A 19874-nucleotide genomic window follows, 5' to 3' on the forward strand; every position below is an offset into this window, starting at 1 on the left:
GAGAGAGAGAGAGACAGAGAGAGACAGAGAGAGACAGAGAGAGACAGAGAGAGAGAGAGAGAGAGAGAGAGAGAGAGAGAGAGAGACAGACAGAGAGACAGAGAGACAGAGAGAGAGAGAGAGAGAGAGAGAGAGAGAGAGATTGGTCAAAAGGAAGAGATTCCCAAACCTTCCATAACAAAGCCATCACCTACAGAGATATGAACCTGGAGAAGAGCCCCCTAAGCAAGCTGGTCCTGGGGCTCTGTACACAAACAGACCTCACAGAGCCCCAGGACAGCAACACAAGTAGACCCAACCAAATCATGAGAAAACTGAAAAGATAATTACTTGACACATTGGAAAGAATTTACAAAACCCCAGACTAGAATGCTATTTGGCCCTAAACAGAGAGTATGTGCCATGTACAGACTCAGTGAGCATAGCCTTGCTATTGAGAAAGTAGCAACTGCCCACAAAATGAGGTGGAAACTGAGCTGCACTTCCTAACCTTCTGCCAAATGTATGACCATATTAGAGACCCATATTTCCCTCAGATTACACAGACCCACAAAGAATTAGAGAACAATCCCACATTTTGATAAACTCCCATATCTACTGGGTGAAATACCACAGTGTGCCATCACAGCAGCAAGATGTGTGACCTGTTGCCACAAGAAAAGGTCAACCAGTGAAGAACAAACACCATTGTAAATACAACCTAGATTTATGTTTATTTATTTTTCCTTTTGTACTTTTACTCTTTGCACATCATTACAACACTGTATATTGACACAATATGACATTTGTAATGTCTTTATTGTTTTGGAACTTCTGTGAGTGTAATGTTTACTGTTCATTTTTATTGTTTATTTCACTTTTGTATATTATCTACTTCACTTGCTTTGGCATGTTAACATATGTTTCCCATGACAATAAAGCCCCTTGAATTGAATTGAATAGAGAGAGACAGTGAGAGAAATAGAGAGAGCGAGAGAGCGAGAGAGAGGGAGAGAGGGAGAGAGAGAGAGAGGGAGAGAGGGAGAGAGGGAGAGAGAGAGAGAGATGGAGAGAGGGAGAGAGGCAGAGAGAGAGAGAGAGAGGGAGAGAGGCAGAGAGAGAGAGAGAGAGAAAGAGAGGCAGAGAGAGGGAGAAGGGAAGACAAAGAGAGGCAGAGAGAGAGAGAGAGAGAGAGAGAGGGGAAGACAGAGGGAGGCAGAGAGAGAGAGACAGAGAGAGAGAGAGAGAGAGAGAGAGAGAGATAGAGAGGGTTCTGAGAGGGTTCTGTCTTAAAGTAGTGGACTTAGGGAATAAATTGCTAATTCGGACACACAGATTCAATTCCAAAATGAAAACAGCTGGACCAACGATGCGCAGCTTCACTACACACAATTGTATTTTTTATTGTCATTTAGCAGACACTCTCATCCAGAGCAATTTACAGGAGCAAACAGGGTTAAGTGTCTTGCTCAAGGGCACATCGACATATGTTTCACCTAGTCGTCTCGGGGGATTTGAACCAGCAACCTTTTCGGTTACTGAACCAAACCCACGATCCACCCACAGACAGAGTGAAGGAGAGAACAGGAGGGCCCGTGAGAACAGCTGGTGCTGTTCGAGCTAAACTGACAGCTGGTGCTGTCCAAGGAAAACCAAAGGTTGAGTGTTTCCGGAGAGAAGGGACCATTTGCATTCCCGAGGAGAGATATTGACATGCGTTCTGCGTCGCCATGGGAACCAGCCGGTGTGATTCTGAAGCCCATTGAGAGGAGAGCAGGCGCGCGTGCCGTGGTGGATTTAATAAGTAGATTGAATGGTGGAGAATACATCACGGAGGATTCAGATTCCGGCTTTAGAGTAGCTCAGGCAGGACAAACCCATCTCATCATCCCATGACCCCCCCCCCACACACACCTCCTTCATCCCTCCTTCTCCATCCCTCCTCATCCTTCAATATGAAAGGGGATTTTCAGCATCATGCCAATCACCTGTCTAGAGCTATAAGCCCACAGTCCTCCATGGGTGATGTAGCAGGGGGGCAACCAGTGATCTGTATCACAGCCCTCCATGGGTGATGAAGCAAGGGGGGGCAACCAGTGATCTGTATCCCAGCCCTCCATGGGTGATGTAGCAGGGGGGCAACCAGTGATCTGTATCACAGCCCTCCATGGGTGATGAAGCAGGGAGGCAACCAGTGATCTGTATCACAGCCCTCCATGGGTGATGTTGCAAGGGGGCAACCAGTGATCCCTATCACAGCCCTCCATGGGTGATGAAGCAGGGGGCAACCAGTGATCTGTATCACAGCCCTCCATGGGTGATGAAGCAAGGGGGCAACCAGTGATCTGTATCCCAGCCCTCCATGGGTGATGAAGCAAGGGGGGGCAACCAGTGATCTGTATCCCAGCCCTCCATGGGTGATGAAGCAGGGAGGCAACCAGTGATCTGTATCACAGCCCTCCATGGGTGATGAAGCAAGGGGGCAACCAGTGATCTGTATCCCAGCCCTCCATGGGTGATGAAGCAAGGGGGGGCAACCAGTGATCTGTATCCCAGCCCTCCATGGGTGATGAAGCAGGGAGGCAACCAGTGATCTGTATCACAGCCCTCCATGGGTGATGAAGCAAGGGGGCAACCAGTGATCTGTATCCCAGCCCTACATGGGTGATGAAGCAGGGCGGCAACCAGTGATCTGTATCACAGCCCTCCATGGGTGATGAAGCAAGGGGGGGCAACCAGTGATCTGTATCCCAGCCCTCCATGGGTGATGAAGCAAGGGGGGCAACCAGTGATCTGTATCACAGCCCTCCATGGGTGATGAAGCAAGGGGGCAACCAGTGATCTGTATCCCAGCCCTCCATGGGTGATGAAGCAAGGGGGGCAACCAGTGATCTGTATCCCAGCCCTCCATGGTTGATGATGCAAGGGGGGGCAACCAGTGATCTGTATCCCAGCCCTCCATGGGTGATGAAGCAAGGTGGGCAACCAGTGATCTGTATCCCAGCCCTCCATGGGTGATGAAGCAAGGGGGCAACCAGTGATCTGTATCCCAGCCCTCCATGGGTGATGAAGCAAGGGGGCAACCATTGATCTGTATCCCAGCCCTCCATGGGTGATGAAGCAAGGGGGCAACCAGTGATCTGTATCCCAGCCCTCCATGGGTGATGAAGCAAGGTTGGCAACCAGTGATCTGTATCCCAGCCCTCCATGGGTGATGAAGCAAGGGGGCAACCAGTGATCTGTATCCCAGCCCTCCATGGGTGATGAAGCAAGGGGGCAACCAGTGATCTGTATCCCAGCCCTCCATGGGTGATGAAGCAAGGGGGCAACCATTGATCTGTATCCCAGCCCTCCATGGGTGATGAAGCAAGGGGGCAACCAGTGATCTGTATCCCAGCCCTCCATGGGTGATGAAGCAAGGGGGCAACCAGTGATCTGTATCCCAGCCCTCCATGGGTGATGAAGCAAGGGGGGCAACCAGTGATCTGTATCCCAGCCCTCCATGGGTGATGAAGCAAGGGGGGCAACCAGTGATCTGTATCCCAGCCCTCCATGGGTGATGAAGCAAGGGGGCGACCAGTGATCTGTATCCCAGCCCTCCATGGGTGATGAAGCAAGGGGGCGACCAGTGATCTGTATCCCAGCCCTCCATGGGTGATGAAGCAAGGGGGCGACCAGTGATCTGTATCCCAGCCCTCCATGGGTGATGAAGCAAGGGGGCAACCAGTGATCTGTATCCCAGCCCTCCATGGGTGATGAAGCAAGGGGGCGACCAGTGATCTGTATCCCAGCCCTCCATGGGTGATGAAGCAAGGGGGCAACCAGTGATCTGTATCCCAGCCCTCCATGGGTGATGAAGCAAGGGGGCGACCAGTGATCTGTATCCCAGCCCTCCATGGGTGATGAAGCAAGGGGGCAACCAGTGATCTGTATCCCAGCCCTCCATGGGTGATGAAGCAAGGGGGCAACCAGTGATCTGTATCCCAGCCCTCCATGGGTGATGAAGCAAGGGGGCAACCAGTGATCTGTATCCCAGCCCTCCATGGGTGATGAAGCAAGGGGGGCAACCAGTGATCTGTATCCCAGCCCTCCATGGGTGATGAAGCAAGGGGGGCAACCAGTGATCTGTATCCCAGCCCTCCATGGGTGATGAAGCAGGGGGGCGACCAGTGATCTGTATCCCAGCCCTCCATGGGTGATGAAGCAAGGGGGCGACCAGTGATCTGTATCCCAGCCCTCCATGGGTGATGAAGCAAGGGGGCAACCAGTGATCTGTATCCCAGCCCTCCATGGGTGATGAAGCAAGGGGGCAACCAGTGATCTGTATCCCAGCCCTCCATGGGTGATGAAGCAAGGGGGCGACCAGTGATCTGTATCCCAGCCCTCCATGGGTGATGAAGCAAGGGGGCAACCAGTGATCTGTATCCCAGCCCTCCATGGGTGATGAAGCAAGGGGGCGACCAGTGATCTGTATCCCAGCCCTCCATGGGTGATGAAGCAAGGGGGCGACCATTGAAGGTTTGAGTGATAGTATCAGTAGGAGGGTTGAAGGTGTCCCCTAGCCACAGATCCCAAACGACACCCTAATCCCTTTATAGTGCACTACTTTAGACCAGGGCTCATAGGGCTCTGTTAAAAAAATTACACACTAAATAGGGAATAGGGTGCCATTTGTGACAAAGCTCTAGGATCAATACATTTCCAAACTTAACCATTAGAAGATGAAACAACATGTCTTGCCCATACACCTTCTGAATGGCACACAATCCATGGCTCAGTTGTCTCAAGGTTTAAAAATCCTTCGTTAACCTGTCTCCTCCCCTTCATCTACACTGATCGAAGTGGATTTAACAAGTGACATCAATAAGGGAACATAGCTTTTACCCTGGATTCACCTGGTCAGTCTGTCATTGAAAGCATTCCTAATGTTTTGTTCACTCAGTGTATAGTGAATAGGGTGTAATTTAGGACGCAGTTTATAATCTGATCATAGATCTGTAGTTAAGGCCAGAGATAACGAGCTCACCTCTAACGAGGACTTCAGCCTCAGCAGACACCGTGTCGGCGCTGGTCTGAGCCCGGCAGCCGTATTTCCCAGCATGCTTCAGCAGGATGCTTCTGATCATCAGGTCCACCGTGGAGGACTGCTGCGTGACAGGCAGAGAGTAAACAACAACAAGTTAGTGTGTGATTACAGTATCTGTCACAAGGCAGAGAGTAAACAACAACAAGTTAGTGTGTGATTACAGTATCTGTGTCACAAGGCAGAGAGTAAACAACAACAAGTTAGTGTGTGATTACAGTATCTGTGTCACAAGGCAGAGAGTAAACAACAACAAGTTAGTGTGTGATTACAGTATCTGTGTCACAAGGCAGAGAGTAAACAACAACAAGTTAGTGTGTGATTACAGTATCTGTCACAAGGCAGAGAGTAAACAACAACAAGTTAATGTGTGTGATTACAGTATCTGTGTGTGACAAGTAGAGAGGGATTCAAAAACAACATCAAGTTAGTGTGTGTTTCCGTGTGAGTGTGTGAGTGTGTGTTTCTAATTAAAAATCTAAGTCTGACCTCTCTGTACTTGACACCTGAGAAATGCTTGTAACAACCTGTACTGCTCTCATACAGGCTTAAATAGATACTTGTCTTCTCCCTCTCTCTCTCCCTCCCTCAGACATCTTCTCCCTCTCTCTCTCCCTCTCTCCCTCAGACATCTTCTCCCTCTCTCCCTCAGACATCTTCTCCCTCCCTCTCTCCCTCTCTCCCTCAGACATCTTCTCCCTCCCTCTTTCCCTCTCTCCCTCAGACATCTTCTCCCTCCCTCTTTCCCTCTCTCCCTCAGACATCTTCTCCCTCCCTCTCTCCCTCTCTCCCTCAGACATCTTCTCCCTCTCTCTCTCCCTCTCTCCCTCAGACATCTTCTCCCTCCCTCTTTCCCTCTCTCCCTCAGACATCTTCTCCCTCTCTCTCTCCCTCTCTCCCTCAAACATCTTCTCCCTCTCTCTCTTGAAATGAGAAACGCCTAAGGCAAGACCGGGGAATCATTCAAGGTCTACAGACATCAACTTAGCATGGAACCTGATTAAAATGACATTTCATGAAGCAGACAGAGGAGTCCCCCTCTACTCTCCCCTCTCTACTCTCCTCTCTCCCTCTCTACTCTCCCCTCTCCCTCTCTACTCTCCCCTCTCTACTCTCCCCTCTCCCTCTCTACTCTCCCCTCTCTACTCTCCCCTCTCCCCCTCTACTCTCCCCTCTCTACTCTCCCCTCTCCCCTCTCTACTCTCCCCTCTCCCTCTCTACTCTCCCCTCTCCCTCTCCCCCTCTACTCTCCCCTCTCCCCTCTCTACTCTCCCCTCTCCCCTCTACTCTCCCCTCTCTACTCTCACCTCTCCCCTCTCTACTCTCCCCTCTCTACTCTCCCTCTCTACTCTCCCTCTCTACTCTCCCCTTTCCACTCTCTACTCTCTACTCTCCCCTCTCTACCTCTCTACTCTCCCCTCTCTACTCTCCCCTCTCTACTCTCCCCTCTCCCTCTCTACTCTCCCTCTCTACTCTCCCCTCTCTACTCTCCCCTCTCCCTCTACCCTCTCCCTCTCTACTCTCCCCTCTCCCCTCTCTACTCTCCCCTCTCCACTCTCCCTTCTCCCCTCTCCCTCTCTACTCTCCCCTCTCCCCTCTCCCTCTCTACTCTCCCCTCTCCCTCTCCCTCTCCCTCTCTACTCTCCCCTCTCCACTCTGTCTCTCTAGAGTTATACCTGGTAGTTGGACAGGGACAGGGCCTGTCTCTCTAGAGTTATACCTGGTAGTTGGCCAGGGACGGGGACAGGGCCTGTCTCTCTAGAGTTATACCTGGTAGTTGGCCAGGGACGGGGACAGGGTCTGTCTCTCTAGAGTTATACCTGGTAGTTGGACAGGGACAGGGCCTGTCTCTCTAGAGTTATACCTGGTAGTTGGACAGGGACAGGGACAGGGCCTGTCTCTCTAGATTTATACCTGGTAGTTGGCCAGGGACGGGGACAGGGCCTGTCTCTCTAGAGTTATACCTGGTAGTTGGCCAGGGACAGGGCCTGTCTCTCTAGAGTTATACCTGGTAGTTGGACAGGGACAGGGACAGGGCCTGTCTCTCTAGATTTATACCTGGTAGTTGGCCAGGGACGGGGACAGGGCCTGTCTCTCTAGAGTTATACCTGGTAGTTGGACAGGGACAGGGACAGGGCCTGTCTCTCTAGAGTTATACCTGGTAGTTGGACAGGGACAGGGACAGGGCCTGTCTCTCTAGAGTTATACCTGGTAGTTGGCCAGGGACGGGGACAGGGTCTGTCTCTCTAGAGTTATACCTGGTAGTTGGACAGGGACAGGGCCTGTCTCTCTAGAGTTATACCTGGTAGTTGGCCAGGGACAGGGACAACTGAGAATGGCAATTGCAGTATTTTATTTTCTCCAACTGCTCACTTCAAACAATGGTTGCATCTGCAAATTGGATCCTGTTCCCTATACATTGCATTGCTTTTTTGGCCATCAAAATGTAGAGTCCTGTGTACTGAATGAGGTGAATAGGCAATCAGGTGCCATCCAGACACAACCATTGAGAGCCAGTGATGTGACCATAGATTGGAGTATTGATACTGTTCTGATCTCGACAAAAACATCACCACTGTCATATAGAAGCAAGAGAGAAGAAGCAACTGACATCAGATACAGTGAGAACATGATAGACTGCATCTTACCTTTAGCATTTGTAGCTAGTTAGGTAAACGTGTCAGAAATGTAAATGCCGACTGTGCAAATGTTTTCTAATTAACGGAAAGGGGAAATGGGATATTTTACCGATTAAGCCCTTTTTCTATTTATCCAGAGCCAGATGCTGGTATAAAAAGGACTTCCCTTGCTTAGCGACTACAGTTTCCTCCTGATTCAGCTCACACGAGCATTGAACCCGGGACCTCTGCCTTGCTAGCACACATAACCGTCCTCCTGAAGCCTCTTCGCAGTCGGCACCACCGAAAAGTTTACCGTTTGGTGGTGCAGGTGCAGGCTGAGAAGTACGTTTCACACCTGTACCAATCCAGTCATTGTGCTTAATGCTAGTTAAACAATGGAATCGCCAAACTACCTTAACTTCCTTCAAACTGCACGGAGAGACATAACATTGCATCCATGAGTTCATCTGACTTTGGGTAGGCAGGAAAAGGGCTTGATTGCCAAAATCTTGCGGTATCCCTTTAAGTGAATACTGGTATGGATTATTTTAATTTACTGATACACTGGTATTATTAGCTCCTGTCAATCAGCCCATTTCTTCTACATACATACATATGCTCTTTAGCTTCCATTATCTTCTCTCCATCTACATTACCCTGTCACAGCCTAACAAGGGGTTAATGCATTACCCTGTCACTGTCTAACAAGGGGTTAATGCATTACCCTGTCACAGTCTAACAAGGGGTTAATGCATTACCCTGTCACAGTCTAACAAGGGGTTAATGCATTACCCTGTCACAGTCTAACAAGGGGTTAATGCATTACCCTGACACAGTCTAACAGGGGGTTAATGCATTACCCTGTCACTGTCTAACAAGGGGTTAATGCATTACCCTGTCACAGTCTAACAAGGGGTTAATGCATTACCCTGACACAGTCTAACAAGGGGTTAATGCATTACCCTGTCAGAGGCTAACAAGGGGTTAATGCATTACCCTGTCACAGTCTAACACGGGGTTATTGCATTACCCTGTCAGTCTAATACGGGGTTACTGCATTATCCTGTCGCAGACTAACAAGGGGTTAATGCATTATTTCTAAATTATATCAGGACAGGGATGAGAACAGGGAGATTCATCCCCACCAGGACAGGGATGAGAACAGGGAGATTCATCCCCACCAGGACAGGGATGAGAACAGGGAGATTCATCCCCACCAGGACAGGGATGAGAACAGGGAGATTCATCCCCACCAGGACAGGGATGAGAACAGGGAGATTCATCCCCACCAGGACAGGGATGAGAACAGGGAGATTCATCCCCATCAGAAAGAGAACAGGGAGATTCATCCCCACCAGGACAGGGATGAGAACAGGGAGATTCATCCCCACCAGGACAGGGATGAGAACAGGGAGATTCATCCCCATTAGGACAGGGATGAGAACAGGGAGATTCATCCCCATTAGGACAGGGATGAGAACAGGGAGATTCATCCCCACCAGGACAGGAAGGAGAACAGGGAGATTCATCCCCATTAGGACAGGGATGAGAACAGGGAGATTCATCCCCACCAGGACAGGGATGAGAACAGGGAGATTCATCCCCACCAGGACAGGGATGAGAACAGGGAGATTCATCCCCACCAGGACAGGGATGAGAACAGGGAGATTCATCCCCACCAGGACAGGGATGAGAACAGGGAGATTCATCCCCACCAGGACAGGGATGAGAACAGGGAGATTCATCCCCATTAGGACAGAGTGGGAACAGGGAGATTCATCCCCACCAGGACAGGGATGATTTTATTTCACGTTTATTTAACCAGTTAGGCGAGTGAGAACAAGTTCTCATTTACAACTGCGACCTGGCCTAGATAAAGCAAAGCAGTGCGACAAAAACAACAACACAGAGTTACACATAAACAAACGTACAGTCAATAACACAATAGGAAAAAAAATCGATGTACAGTGTGTGCAAATGTAGAAGAGTAGGGAGGTAAGGCAAATAGGCCATAGAGGCCAAATAATTACAATTTAGCATTAAATTATTATCTTTACTATAATGAATACTGGTACTCAGCGTTCAGCCTTCACAAAATCCATAGCAATGTAGTTATTTCATTTAATTGAAATGTCCTTTACAGGAGAGAATAAGTCATATATACAACACATAGTACAATTGTCACGTCCTGACCAGTAATAGGGGTTATTTGTTATTGTAGTTTGGTCAGGACGTGGCAGAAGGGTATTTGTTTTATGTGGTTCGGGGTGGTGGTTTGTTTAGTAGGGTATTTGATTTATGTATTCCGGGGGTTTTTGGGCACTGTTCTATGTTACTGTATTTCTATGTTCTGTCTAGTCTTTTGTATTTCTATGTTTTGTTAAATGGGGTTGGACTCTCAATTGGAGGCAGGTGTTTTCTAGTTGCCTCCGATTGAGAGTCCTATATATAGGTGTGTGTTTGTTGAGTACTTTGTGGGAGATTGTTCTGTGTATAGCTTTGTGCCTGACCAGCCTGTGATTAGTCGTTGTGGTTTCTTTGTGTTTGTTTTGGTTCTCCTCCTTGTCCGTTTATAATAAAGAAGATGAGTGCACATTTCCCCGCTGCATTTTGGTATAATTCCGACGTCAACCGTTACAGAATCTCCCACCAAACAAGGACCAAGCAGCGGGGTAAGGAGCATCGGAACAAGTATATGGACTATCAGGAGAATTGGACCTGGGAGGAAATTCTGGACGGGGCTGGACCATGGCATCAGGCTGGGGATTACCGTCTCCCACCGGAGGAGATTGAAGCAGCCAAGGAGAGCGGCGAAGGTATGAAGCCATATACGCGCCGATAAAGCACGAGAGGCAACCCCAATAAAAACATTTTTGGGGGGGGGCACACGGGTAGTTTGGCTGGGCCAAGGGTGAGCCCTAAGCCAGCTACCCATGCTTATATGCAGGACCATATGGAGTGGAGGGCGCCGAGTTTTGCAGAAGTGCGCACGATCTCGCCCATACGCACGCACAGTCCAGTGCGAGTTATCCTAGCCACTCGCAGATGCCGTGCTAGAGTGGGCATCCAGCCTGGTAGGAGGATGCCTGCGCAGCGCGTCTGGTCGCCAGTACGCCTCCTAGGACCAGGCTACCCTATGTCCGCTCTACGCACGGCAACCATCAGGCCCCTGCACAGCCCAGTTCGCCCTGTACTAGCACCCCGCTCGTACAGGGCTACTAGTTCCATCCAGCCAGGACGGGTTGTGCAGGAGGTGCGATCGAGACCGACTGTGCGCCTCCACGACCCAGTATATCCACAGCCAGCATCACGCACCAGGCCTCCAGTGCGTCAGCCCAGTCCAACTCAGCCTGTTCCCGCTCCCCGCACTAGCCCTGAGGTGCGTGTCCCCAGCCTGGTACCTCCACTACCAGCCCCACGCATCAGGCTCCTAGTGCGTCAGCCCAGCCTCGAGCTTCCGACGACAGTGCCCCGTCCAGAGTATCTGACAACAGTGCCCCGTCCAGAGTATCCGGTAAGAGTGTCTAGCCCGGAACCGAGTGAGACGGCCTACAGTTCGGATCCAAGAGAGACGGCCCACTGTTCAGAGCCGAGTGAGAGGTTCTACAGTCCGGAATCGAGTGAGTCTGCCTGCGGTCCGGAACCGAGTGAGTCTGCCTATAACTCCGAACTGTGTGAGTCTGCCTATAACTCCGAACTGTGTGAGTCTGCCTACAGTCTGGATCTTCCAGAGTTGGTCCACAGTCCGGAGCCCCCAGAGACGCTCTACAGCCCTGAACATTGTGCAGGGGTGGACTGGTCAGGGGGTGGCTGTAGACCAGAACCTGAGCCACCTCCAGTATAAGTGGGATGGGGAGGGGGGGTGTAGCACAGGTGCCATCGTTGACGGCAGCCACCCTCCCTTCCCTCCCTTCAGTTTAGGGGATTTATGTTTGTTTTGGAGTTATTTTGTTTTTTTGTGTGAGGTGCATCTGGGGTCTGCACCTTTGGGGGGGGGATACTGTCACGTCCTGACCAGTAAAGGGGTTATTTGTTATTGTAGTTTGGTCAGGACGTGGCAGAGGGTATTTGTTTTATGTGGTTCGGGTTGGTGGTTTGTTTAGTAGGGTATTTGATTTATGTATTCCGGGGGTTTTTGGGCACTGTTCTATGTTAGTGTATTTCTATGTTCTGTTAATTGGGGTTGGACTCTCAATTGGAGGCAGGTGTTTTCTAGTTGCCTCCGATTGAGAGTCCTATATATAGGTGTGTGTTTGTTGAGTACTTTGTGGGAGATTGTTCTGTGTATAGCCTTGTGCCTGACCAGCCTGTGATTAGTCGTTGTGTTTTCTTTGTGTTTGTTTTGGTTCTCCTCCTTGTCCGTTTATAATAAAGAAGATGAGTGCACATTTCCCCGCTGCATTTTGGTCTAAATCCGACGTCAACCGTTACAATAATAATATTTTAATACAGCGCATTCAGAAAGAATTCAGACCCCTTAACTTTTTCCACATTTTGTCACAGTAGAGCCATATTCTAAAATGTATTAAATATGTTTTTTTTTCTTTCTCAATCTACACACAATACCCCATAATGACGACGTGAAAATAGTTTTTTTAGAAATGTTTGCAACTGTATTAAAAATAATAAACAGAAATACCTTATTTAAATACAGTGGGGGAAAAAAGTATTTAGTCAGCCACCAATTGTGCAAGTTCTCCCACTTAAAAAGATGAGAGAGGCCTGTAATTTTCATCATAGGTACACATCAACTATGACAGACAAAATGAGAAAGAAAATTCCAGAAAATCACATTGTAGGATTTTTTATGAATTTATTTGCAAATTATGGTGTTAGTTGACGTGTACCTATGATGAAAATTACAGGCCTCTCTCATCTTTTTAAGTGGGAGAACTTGCACAATTGGTGGCTGACTAAATACTTTTTTTCCCCACTGTAAGTATTCAGACCCTTTGAAATGAGACTCGAAATTGAGCTCAGGTGCATCCTGTTTCCATTGATCATCCTTGAGATGTTTCTACATCTTGACTGGAGTTCACCTGTGGTAAATTCAATTGATTGGGGCCTCCTGAGTAGTGCAGTGGTCTAAGGCTAGCTGTGCCACTAAAGATCCTGGTTCGGCCGCCGGGCCGGCCGCGACCAGGAGACCCATGAGGTGGCGCACAATTGGCCCAGCGTCGTCCGGGTTAGGGGAGGGTTTGGCCGGCAGGGGTGTTCTTGTCCCATCGCACACTAGCAACTCCTGTGGAAAGCCGGGAGCAATGCACGCTGACACGGTCGCCAGGTGTACGATGTTTCCTCTGACACATTGGTGCGGCTGGCTTCCAGGTTAAGCGTGCATCAATGTGTCAAGAAGCAGTGAGGCTGGGTTGTATTTCGGAGGACGCATGGCCTCTCCTGAGTCCGTACGGGAGTTGCAGCGATGGGACAAGACTGTAACTATCAATTGGACAACATGAAATTGGGGAGAAAAAGGGGTAAAAAATAATCATAATAATAAGTCAATTGATTGTACATGATTTGGAAAGGCACACACCTGTCTATACAAGGTCCCACAGTTGACAGTGCATGTCAGAGCAAAAAAACAAGTCATGAGGTCAAAGTAATTGTCTGTAGAGCGCAGAGACAGGATTGTGTCGAGGCACAGATCTGGGGAAGGGTACCAAAACATTTCTGCAGCATTGAAGGTCCCCAAGAACACAGTGGCCTCCATCATTCTTAAATGGAAGAAGTTTGGAAAAACAATACTCTTCCAAGAGCTGGTCAACCAGCCAAACTGAGCAATCGGGGAAGAAGGGCCTTAGTCAGGGTGGTGAGAGAGAACCTGGGGTGAAGGTTCACCTTCCAACAGGACAACGACCCTAAGCACACAGCCAAGACAACGCAGGAGTGGCTTCGGGACAAGTCTCTTAATATCCTTGTGTGGACCAGCCAGAGCCCGGACTTGAACCCAATCGAACATCTCTGGAGAGACCTGAAAAATAGCTCGAGAGGATCTTCAGAGAAGAATTGGAGAAACTCCCTAAATACAGGGGCGCCAAGCTCGTAGCGTCATACCCAAGAAGACTCAAGGCTGTAATCGCTGCCAAAGGTGCTTCAACAAAGTACTGAGTAAAGGGTGTGAATACTTATGTACTGTAAATGTAGTATTTCCGTTTTTTTATTTTTATACATTTGCAAAAATTTTGAAAAAACTGTTTTTTTCTTTGTCGTTATGGGGTATTGTGAGTAGATTGATGAGGGGAAAAAACAATTCAATACATTTTAGAATAAGGCTGTAATGTAACAAAATGGGGTCTGAATACTTTCTGAATGCACTGTATATACACTTAACAAAAATACAAACAAAACATGCAACATTTTCAAAGGTTTTACTGAGTTACAGTTAACGTATGGAAATTAGTCAATTGAAATTATTTCATTAAGGCCCTAATCTATAGATTTCACATGACTGGGAATTCAGATATACATCTGTTGGTCACAAATACCTTATAGAGGTCGATCGATTAATAGGGCCGATTTCAAGGTTTCATAAAAATTGGTAATCGGCATTGTTGGACGCCGATTACATTGCACACCACGAGGAGACTGCGTGGCAGGCTGACCACCTGTTACGTGAGTGCAGCAAGGAGCCAAGGTAAATTGCTAGCTAGCATTAAACTTATAAAAAAACAAATCAATCTTAAAATAATCACTAGTTAACTACACATGGTTGATGATAGCTTGTCCTGCGTTGCAAATAATCAATGCGGTGCCTGTTCATTTATCATCGAATCACAGCCTATTTCACCAAACTGGTGAAGATTTAACAAGCGCATTCGCGAAAAAAGTACTGTAGTTGCACCAATGTACAATTGGGGGAGAAGGGCCTTGGTCAGGGAGGTGACCAACAACCCGATTGTGACTCTTGACAGAGCTCCAGAGTTCCTCTGTGGAGATGTGAGAACCTTCCAGAAGGACAACCATCTCTGCAGCACTCCACCAATCAGGCCTTTATGGTAGAGTGGCCAGACAGAAGCCACTCCTCAGTAAAAGACACATGACAGCCTGCTTGGAGTTTGCCAAAAGGCACCTAAAGACAACAAGGAACAAGATTCTCTGGTCTGATTAAACCAAGATTTAACTCTTTGGCCTGAACGCCAAGCGTCACGTCTGGAGGAAACCTGGCACCATCCCTACGGTGAAGAATGGTGGTGGCAGCATCATGCGGTGGGGATGTTTTTCAGCGGCAGGGACTGGGAGACTAGTCAGGATCAAGGGAGAGATGAACTGAGCAAAGTACAGTGAGATCCTTGATGAAAACCTGCTCCAGAGCGGTCTGGACCTCAGACTGGGGTGAAGGTTCACCTTCCAACAGGACAATGACCATGCATATTTAGTTCAAAGAAATTCACGTTAGCAGGCAATATTAACTAGGGAAATTGTGTCACTTCTCTTGCATTCTGTGCAAGCAGAGTCAGGGTACATGCAGCAGTTTGGGCCGCCTGGCTCGTTGTGAACTTTGTGAAGACCATTTCTTCCTAAGAAAGACCGTAATTAATTTGCCAGAAGTTTACACAATTATGACATAACATGGTTGTGCAATGTAACAGCAATATTTAGACATATGGATGCCACCCGTTAGATAAAATACAGAATGTTTTGTTTTCAAAATGATAGTTTCCGGATTTTACCATATTAATGACCAAAGGCTCGTATTTCTGTGTGTTTATGATATCATAATTAAGTCTATGATTTGATATTTGATAGAGCAGTCTGACTGAGCGGTGGTAGGCAGCAGCAAGCTCGTAAGCATTCATTCAAACAGCACTTTCCTCCATTTTCCAGCAGCAATGCTTGCTTCACAGCGCTGTTTATGACTTCAAGCCGATCAACTCCCGAGATTAGGCTAGCAATACTATAGTGCCTATAAGAACATCCAATAGTCAAAGGTATATGAAATACAGAGAAATAGTCCTATAATTCCTATAATAACTACAACCTAAAACTTCTTACCTGGGAATATTGAAGACTCATGTTAAAAGGAACCACCAGTTTTCATACGTTCCCATGTTCAGAGCAAGGCACTTAAACGTTAGCTTTTTTACATGGCACATATTGAACTTTTACTTTCTTCTCCAACACTTTGTTTTTGCATTATTTAAACCAAATTGAACATGTTTCATTATTTATTTGAGACTAAACTGATTTTTATTTATGTATTATATTAAGTTAAAATAGAAGTGTTCGTTCAGTATTGTTGTTATTGTCATTATTACAATATTACATTAAAATCGTCCGATTAATCGGTATCGGACCTTTTTTGGTCCTTCAATAATCGGTATCGGCGTTGGAAAATCATAATCGGTCGACCTCTAATACCTTAACAAAAATGCCGTGGGTCAGAAAAACAGTCAGTATCTGGTGTGACCACCATTTCTTTGCCTCATGCAGCGCGACACATCTCCTTTGCATATAGTTGATCAGGCTGTTGATTGTGGCCTGTGGAATGTTGTCCCTCTCCTCTTCAATGGCTGTGCGAAGTTTCTGGATATTGGTGGGAACTGGAACACGCTGTCATACACTTCGATCCAGAGCATCCCAAACATGCTCAATGGGTGACATGTCTGATGAGTATGCAGGTCATGGAAGAACTGGGACATTTTTCAGCTTCCAGGAATTGTGAGCAGATCCTTGCGACATGGTTCCGTGCATCATCATGCTGAAACATGAGGTGATGGCGGCGGATGAATGGCATGACAATGGGCCTCAGGATTTGGTCACGGTATCTCTGTGCATTCAAATTGCCATCAATAAAATGCAATTGTGTTCGTTGTCCGTAGCTTATGACTGCCCATAGCATAACCCCACCGCCACCATGGGAACGCTATTCACAACATTGACATCAGCAAACCACTCGCGCACATGTTGCATACGTGCTGTTTGCCATCTGCCCGGTACAGTTGAAACCGGGATTTATTCCTAAACTTCTCTAGCGTGCCTGTGGCCATCAGCTGTCAGGGTGTCAGACGATCCCGTAGATGACGAAGACGGATGTGGAGGTCCTGGACTGGCATGGTTACACGTGGTCTGCGGTTATGAGGCCGTTTGGACGTACTGCCAAATTCTCTAAAAGGATGTTGGACGGCGGGGGCTTCGCCCGAGCGGTGCCGTCCGCAGCCGGGCGGCCCCCAGCCGCCCCAACACCTGGAAGCGACGTCCCGGCCTCTACCGCGACCCGGCCAGCCGTCCGGCCCCCTCCGCTCGTCTCTCGGGAAATACTGGCACACAGCTCGGACAACCATGCATACCCCACAAGACATGCCACCAGAGGTCTCTTCACAGTCCCCAAGTCCAGAACAGACTATGGGAGGCGGACAGTACTACATAGAGCCATGACTACATGGAACTCTATTCCACATCAAGTAACTCATGCAAGCAGTAACATTTGATTTTAAAAAACTAGATAAAAATACACCTTATGGAACAGCTGAGACTGTGAAGCAACACAAGGATAGGCACAGACACACATAACATACGCAATATACACACACGTACACATGGATTTTGTGTTGTAGATATGTGGTAGTGGAGTAGGGGCCTGAGGGCACACACTTAATGTGTTGTGAAATCTGTTGTGAATGTATTGTAATGTTTTTAAAAATGTTTAACTGCCTTAATTTTACTGGAACCCAGTAAGAGTAACTGCTGCCTTGGCAGGAACTAATGGGGATCCATAATAAACCCCAGGAAGAGTAGCTGCTGCCTTGGCAGGAACTAATGGGGATCCATAATAAACCCCAGGAAGAGTAGCTGCTGCCTTGGCAGGAACTAATGGGGATCCATAATAAACCCCAGGAAGAGTAGCTGCTACCTTGACAGGAACTAATGGGGATACATAATAAACCCCAGGAAGAGTAGCTGCTGCCTTGGCAGGAACTAATGGGGATCCATAATAAACCCCAGGAAGAGTAGCTGCTGCCTTGACAGGAACTAATGGGGATCCATAATAAACCCCAGGAAGAGTAGCTGCTGCCTTGGCAGGAACTAATGGGGATCCATAATAAACCCCAGGAAGAGTAGCTGCTGCCTTGACAGGAACTAATGGGGATACATAATAAACCCCAGGAAGAGTAGCTGCTGCCTTGGCAGGAACTAATGGGGATCCATAATATACCCCAGGAAGAGTAGCTGCTGCCTTGGCAGGAACTAATGGGGATCCATAATAAACCCCAGGAAGAGTAGCAGCTGCCTTGGCAGGAAATAATGGGGATCCATAATAAACCCCAGGAAGAGTAGCTGCTGCCTCGGTAGGAACTAATGGGGATCCATAATAAACCCCAGGAAGAGTAGCTGCTGCCTCGGTAGGAACTAATGGGGATCCATAATAAACCCCAGGAAGAGTAGCTGCTGCTTTGGCAGGAACTAATGGGGATCCATAATAAACCCCAGGAAGAGTAGCTGCTGCCTTGGTAGGAACTAATGGGGATCCATAATAAACCCCAGGAAGAGTAGCTGCTGCCTTGGTAGGAACTAATGGGGATCCATAATAAACCCCAGGAAGAGTAGCTGCAGCCTTGACAGGAACTAATGGGGATACATAATAAACCCCAGGAAGAGTAGCTGCTGCCTTGGCAGGAACTAATGGGGATCCATAATAAACCCCAGGAAGAGTAGCTGCTGCCTTGGCAGGAACTAATGGGGATCCATAATAAACCCCAGGAAAAGTAGCAGCTGCCTTGGCAGGAACTAATGGGGATCCATAATAAACCCCAGGAAGAGTAGCTGTTGGTTTGGCAGGAACTAATGGGGATCCATAATAAACCCCAGGAAGAGTAGCTGCTGCCTTGGCAGGAACTAATGGGGATCCATAATAAACCCCAGGAAGAGTAGCTGCTGCCTTGACAGGAACTAATGGGGATCCATAATAAACCCCAGGAAAAGTAGCAGCTGCCTTGGCAGGAACTAATGGGGATCCATAATAAACCCCAGGAAGAGTAGCTGCTGCCTTGGCAGGAACTAACGGGGATCCATAATAAACCCCAGGAAGAGTAGCAGCTGCCTTGGCAGGAACTAACGGGGATCCATAATAAATACAGATCCATAATAAATACAAATACTACTTGAGAACATTACCAATGTCAAACCAGTTGGAGAACGTTCCTAAGAACATTAGAAAATTTGAAATGAAATGTAATCATGTTTGAACGTTTAGGAAACATTCTGTTAAAGTAATGAAATACCAATTCATTTTTGTGTGTGTGTCAAGACGTTCCTTAAATGTTCTGAGAATGTTCCAAAGCAAAGCAACTATCCCAAACTGCACTATTCCCAGAACGTTGTGAGAAGGTTGTTAAATAACCATAGGACAACCACGCTCTCAGAAACATACAGTCATTATAGTCATGCATGCATACATTTTACGTATGGGTGGTCCCGGAAATCGAACCCACTATCTTGGCATTGCAACGCCATACTCTGCCAAACCACATTAGTTATCAGTACTTAATATATTGAGAAATTGCTGATGCAAAACCAAATTTAGAAATATCTATCCTACTGTGTATTCTACTATTCTAAATGTCAACATTAAGTTGAGACCACGACTGAGTCCCCCCCCCCCAAAAAAAACAAATCTATATTTAAAAATCTATATACAGTACCAGTCAAAAGTTTGGACACACCTACTCATTCAAGAGTTTTTCTTTATTTGTACTATTTTCTACATTGTAGAATAACAGTGAAGACAATCAAAACTATGAAATAACACATATGGAATCATGTAGTAACCAAAAAAGTGTTACTTACTGTTTGAGTATATTCAAAATGTCCGCCCTCCTGTTGGAAGTTGAGGGGCTGCTGGTTGAGGAGCCACTGGAAGGCCACGTCCAGAGACGGGTCATGTGACACCCTGCAACTGAGCACCACGCTCTCCCCCACTGTCACCTCCACCCTGCTGGGGCTCAGGTCCACACGCATGGCCTCTGGAAACACAACACTGCTGCATCTTAGCACTGGCATCACAACACCTCTGGACACGACACAGATAAAGCTAGCTTAGGACACAAGACTGCTACACCGTCCTAACGGTAGACTGCTACACCGTCCTAACGGTAGACTGCTACACCGTCCTAACGGTAGACTGCTACACCGTCCTAACGGTAGACTGCTACACCGTCCTAACGGTAGACTGCTACACCGTCCTAACGGTA

General features: G+C 47.8%; 1 protein-coding gene across 1 annotated transcript in view; it reads right to left on the reverse strand.

Annotated features, from left to right (window-relative positions):
- Nucleotides 1-19874, reverse strand: part of LOC106581589 (contactin-5) — a 483973-nt gene that overhangs the window by 105006 nt on the left and 359093 nt on the right. The window contains exons 14-15 of the mRNA XM_082966829.1: nucleotides 19471-19646; nucleotides 5006-5126 (exon numbers count right to left, since the gene is read on the reverse strand). Of these exons, the coding sequence (XP_082822955.1) occupies nucleotides 5006-5126; nucleotides 19471-19646 (297 nt within the window). The remainder of the gene's footprint in view (nucleotides 1-5005; nucleotides 5127-19470; nucleotides 19647-19874) is intronic.

This window comes from Salmo salar, chromosome 20 (assembly GCF_965601325.2).
Source record: "Salmo salar chromosome 20, fSalSal1, whole genome shotgun sequence".
Lineage (NCBI taxonomy): Eukaryota > Metazoa > Chordata > Actinopteri > Salmoniformes > Salmonidae > Salmo > Salmo salar.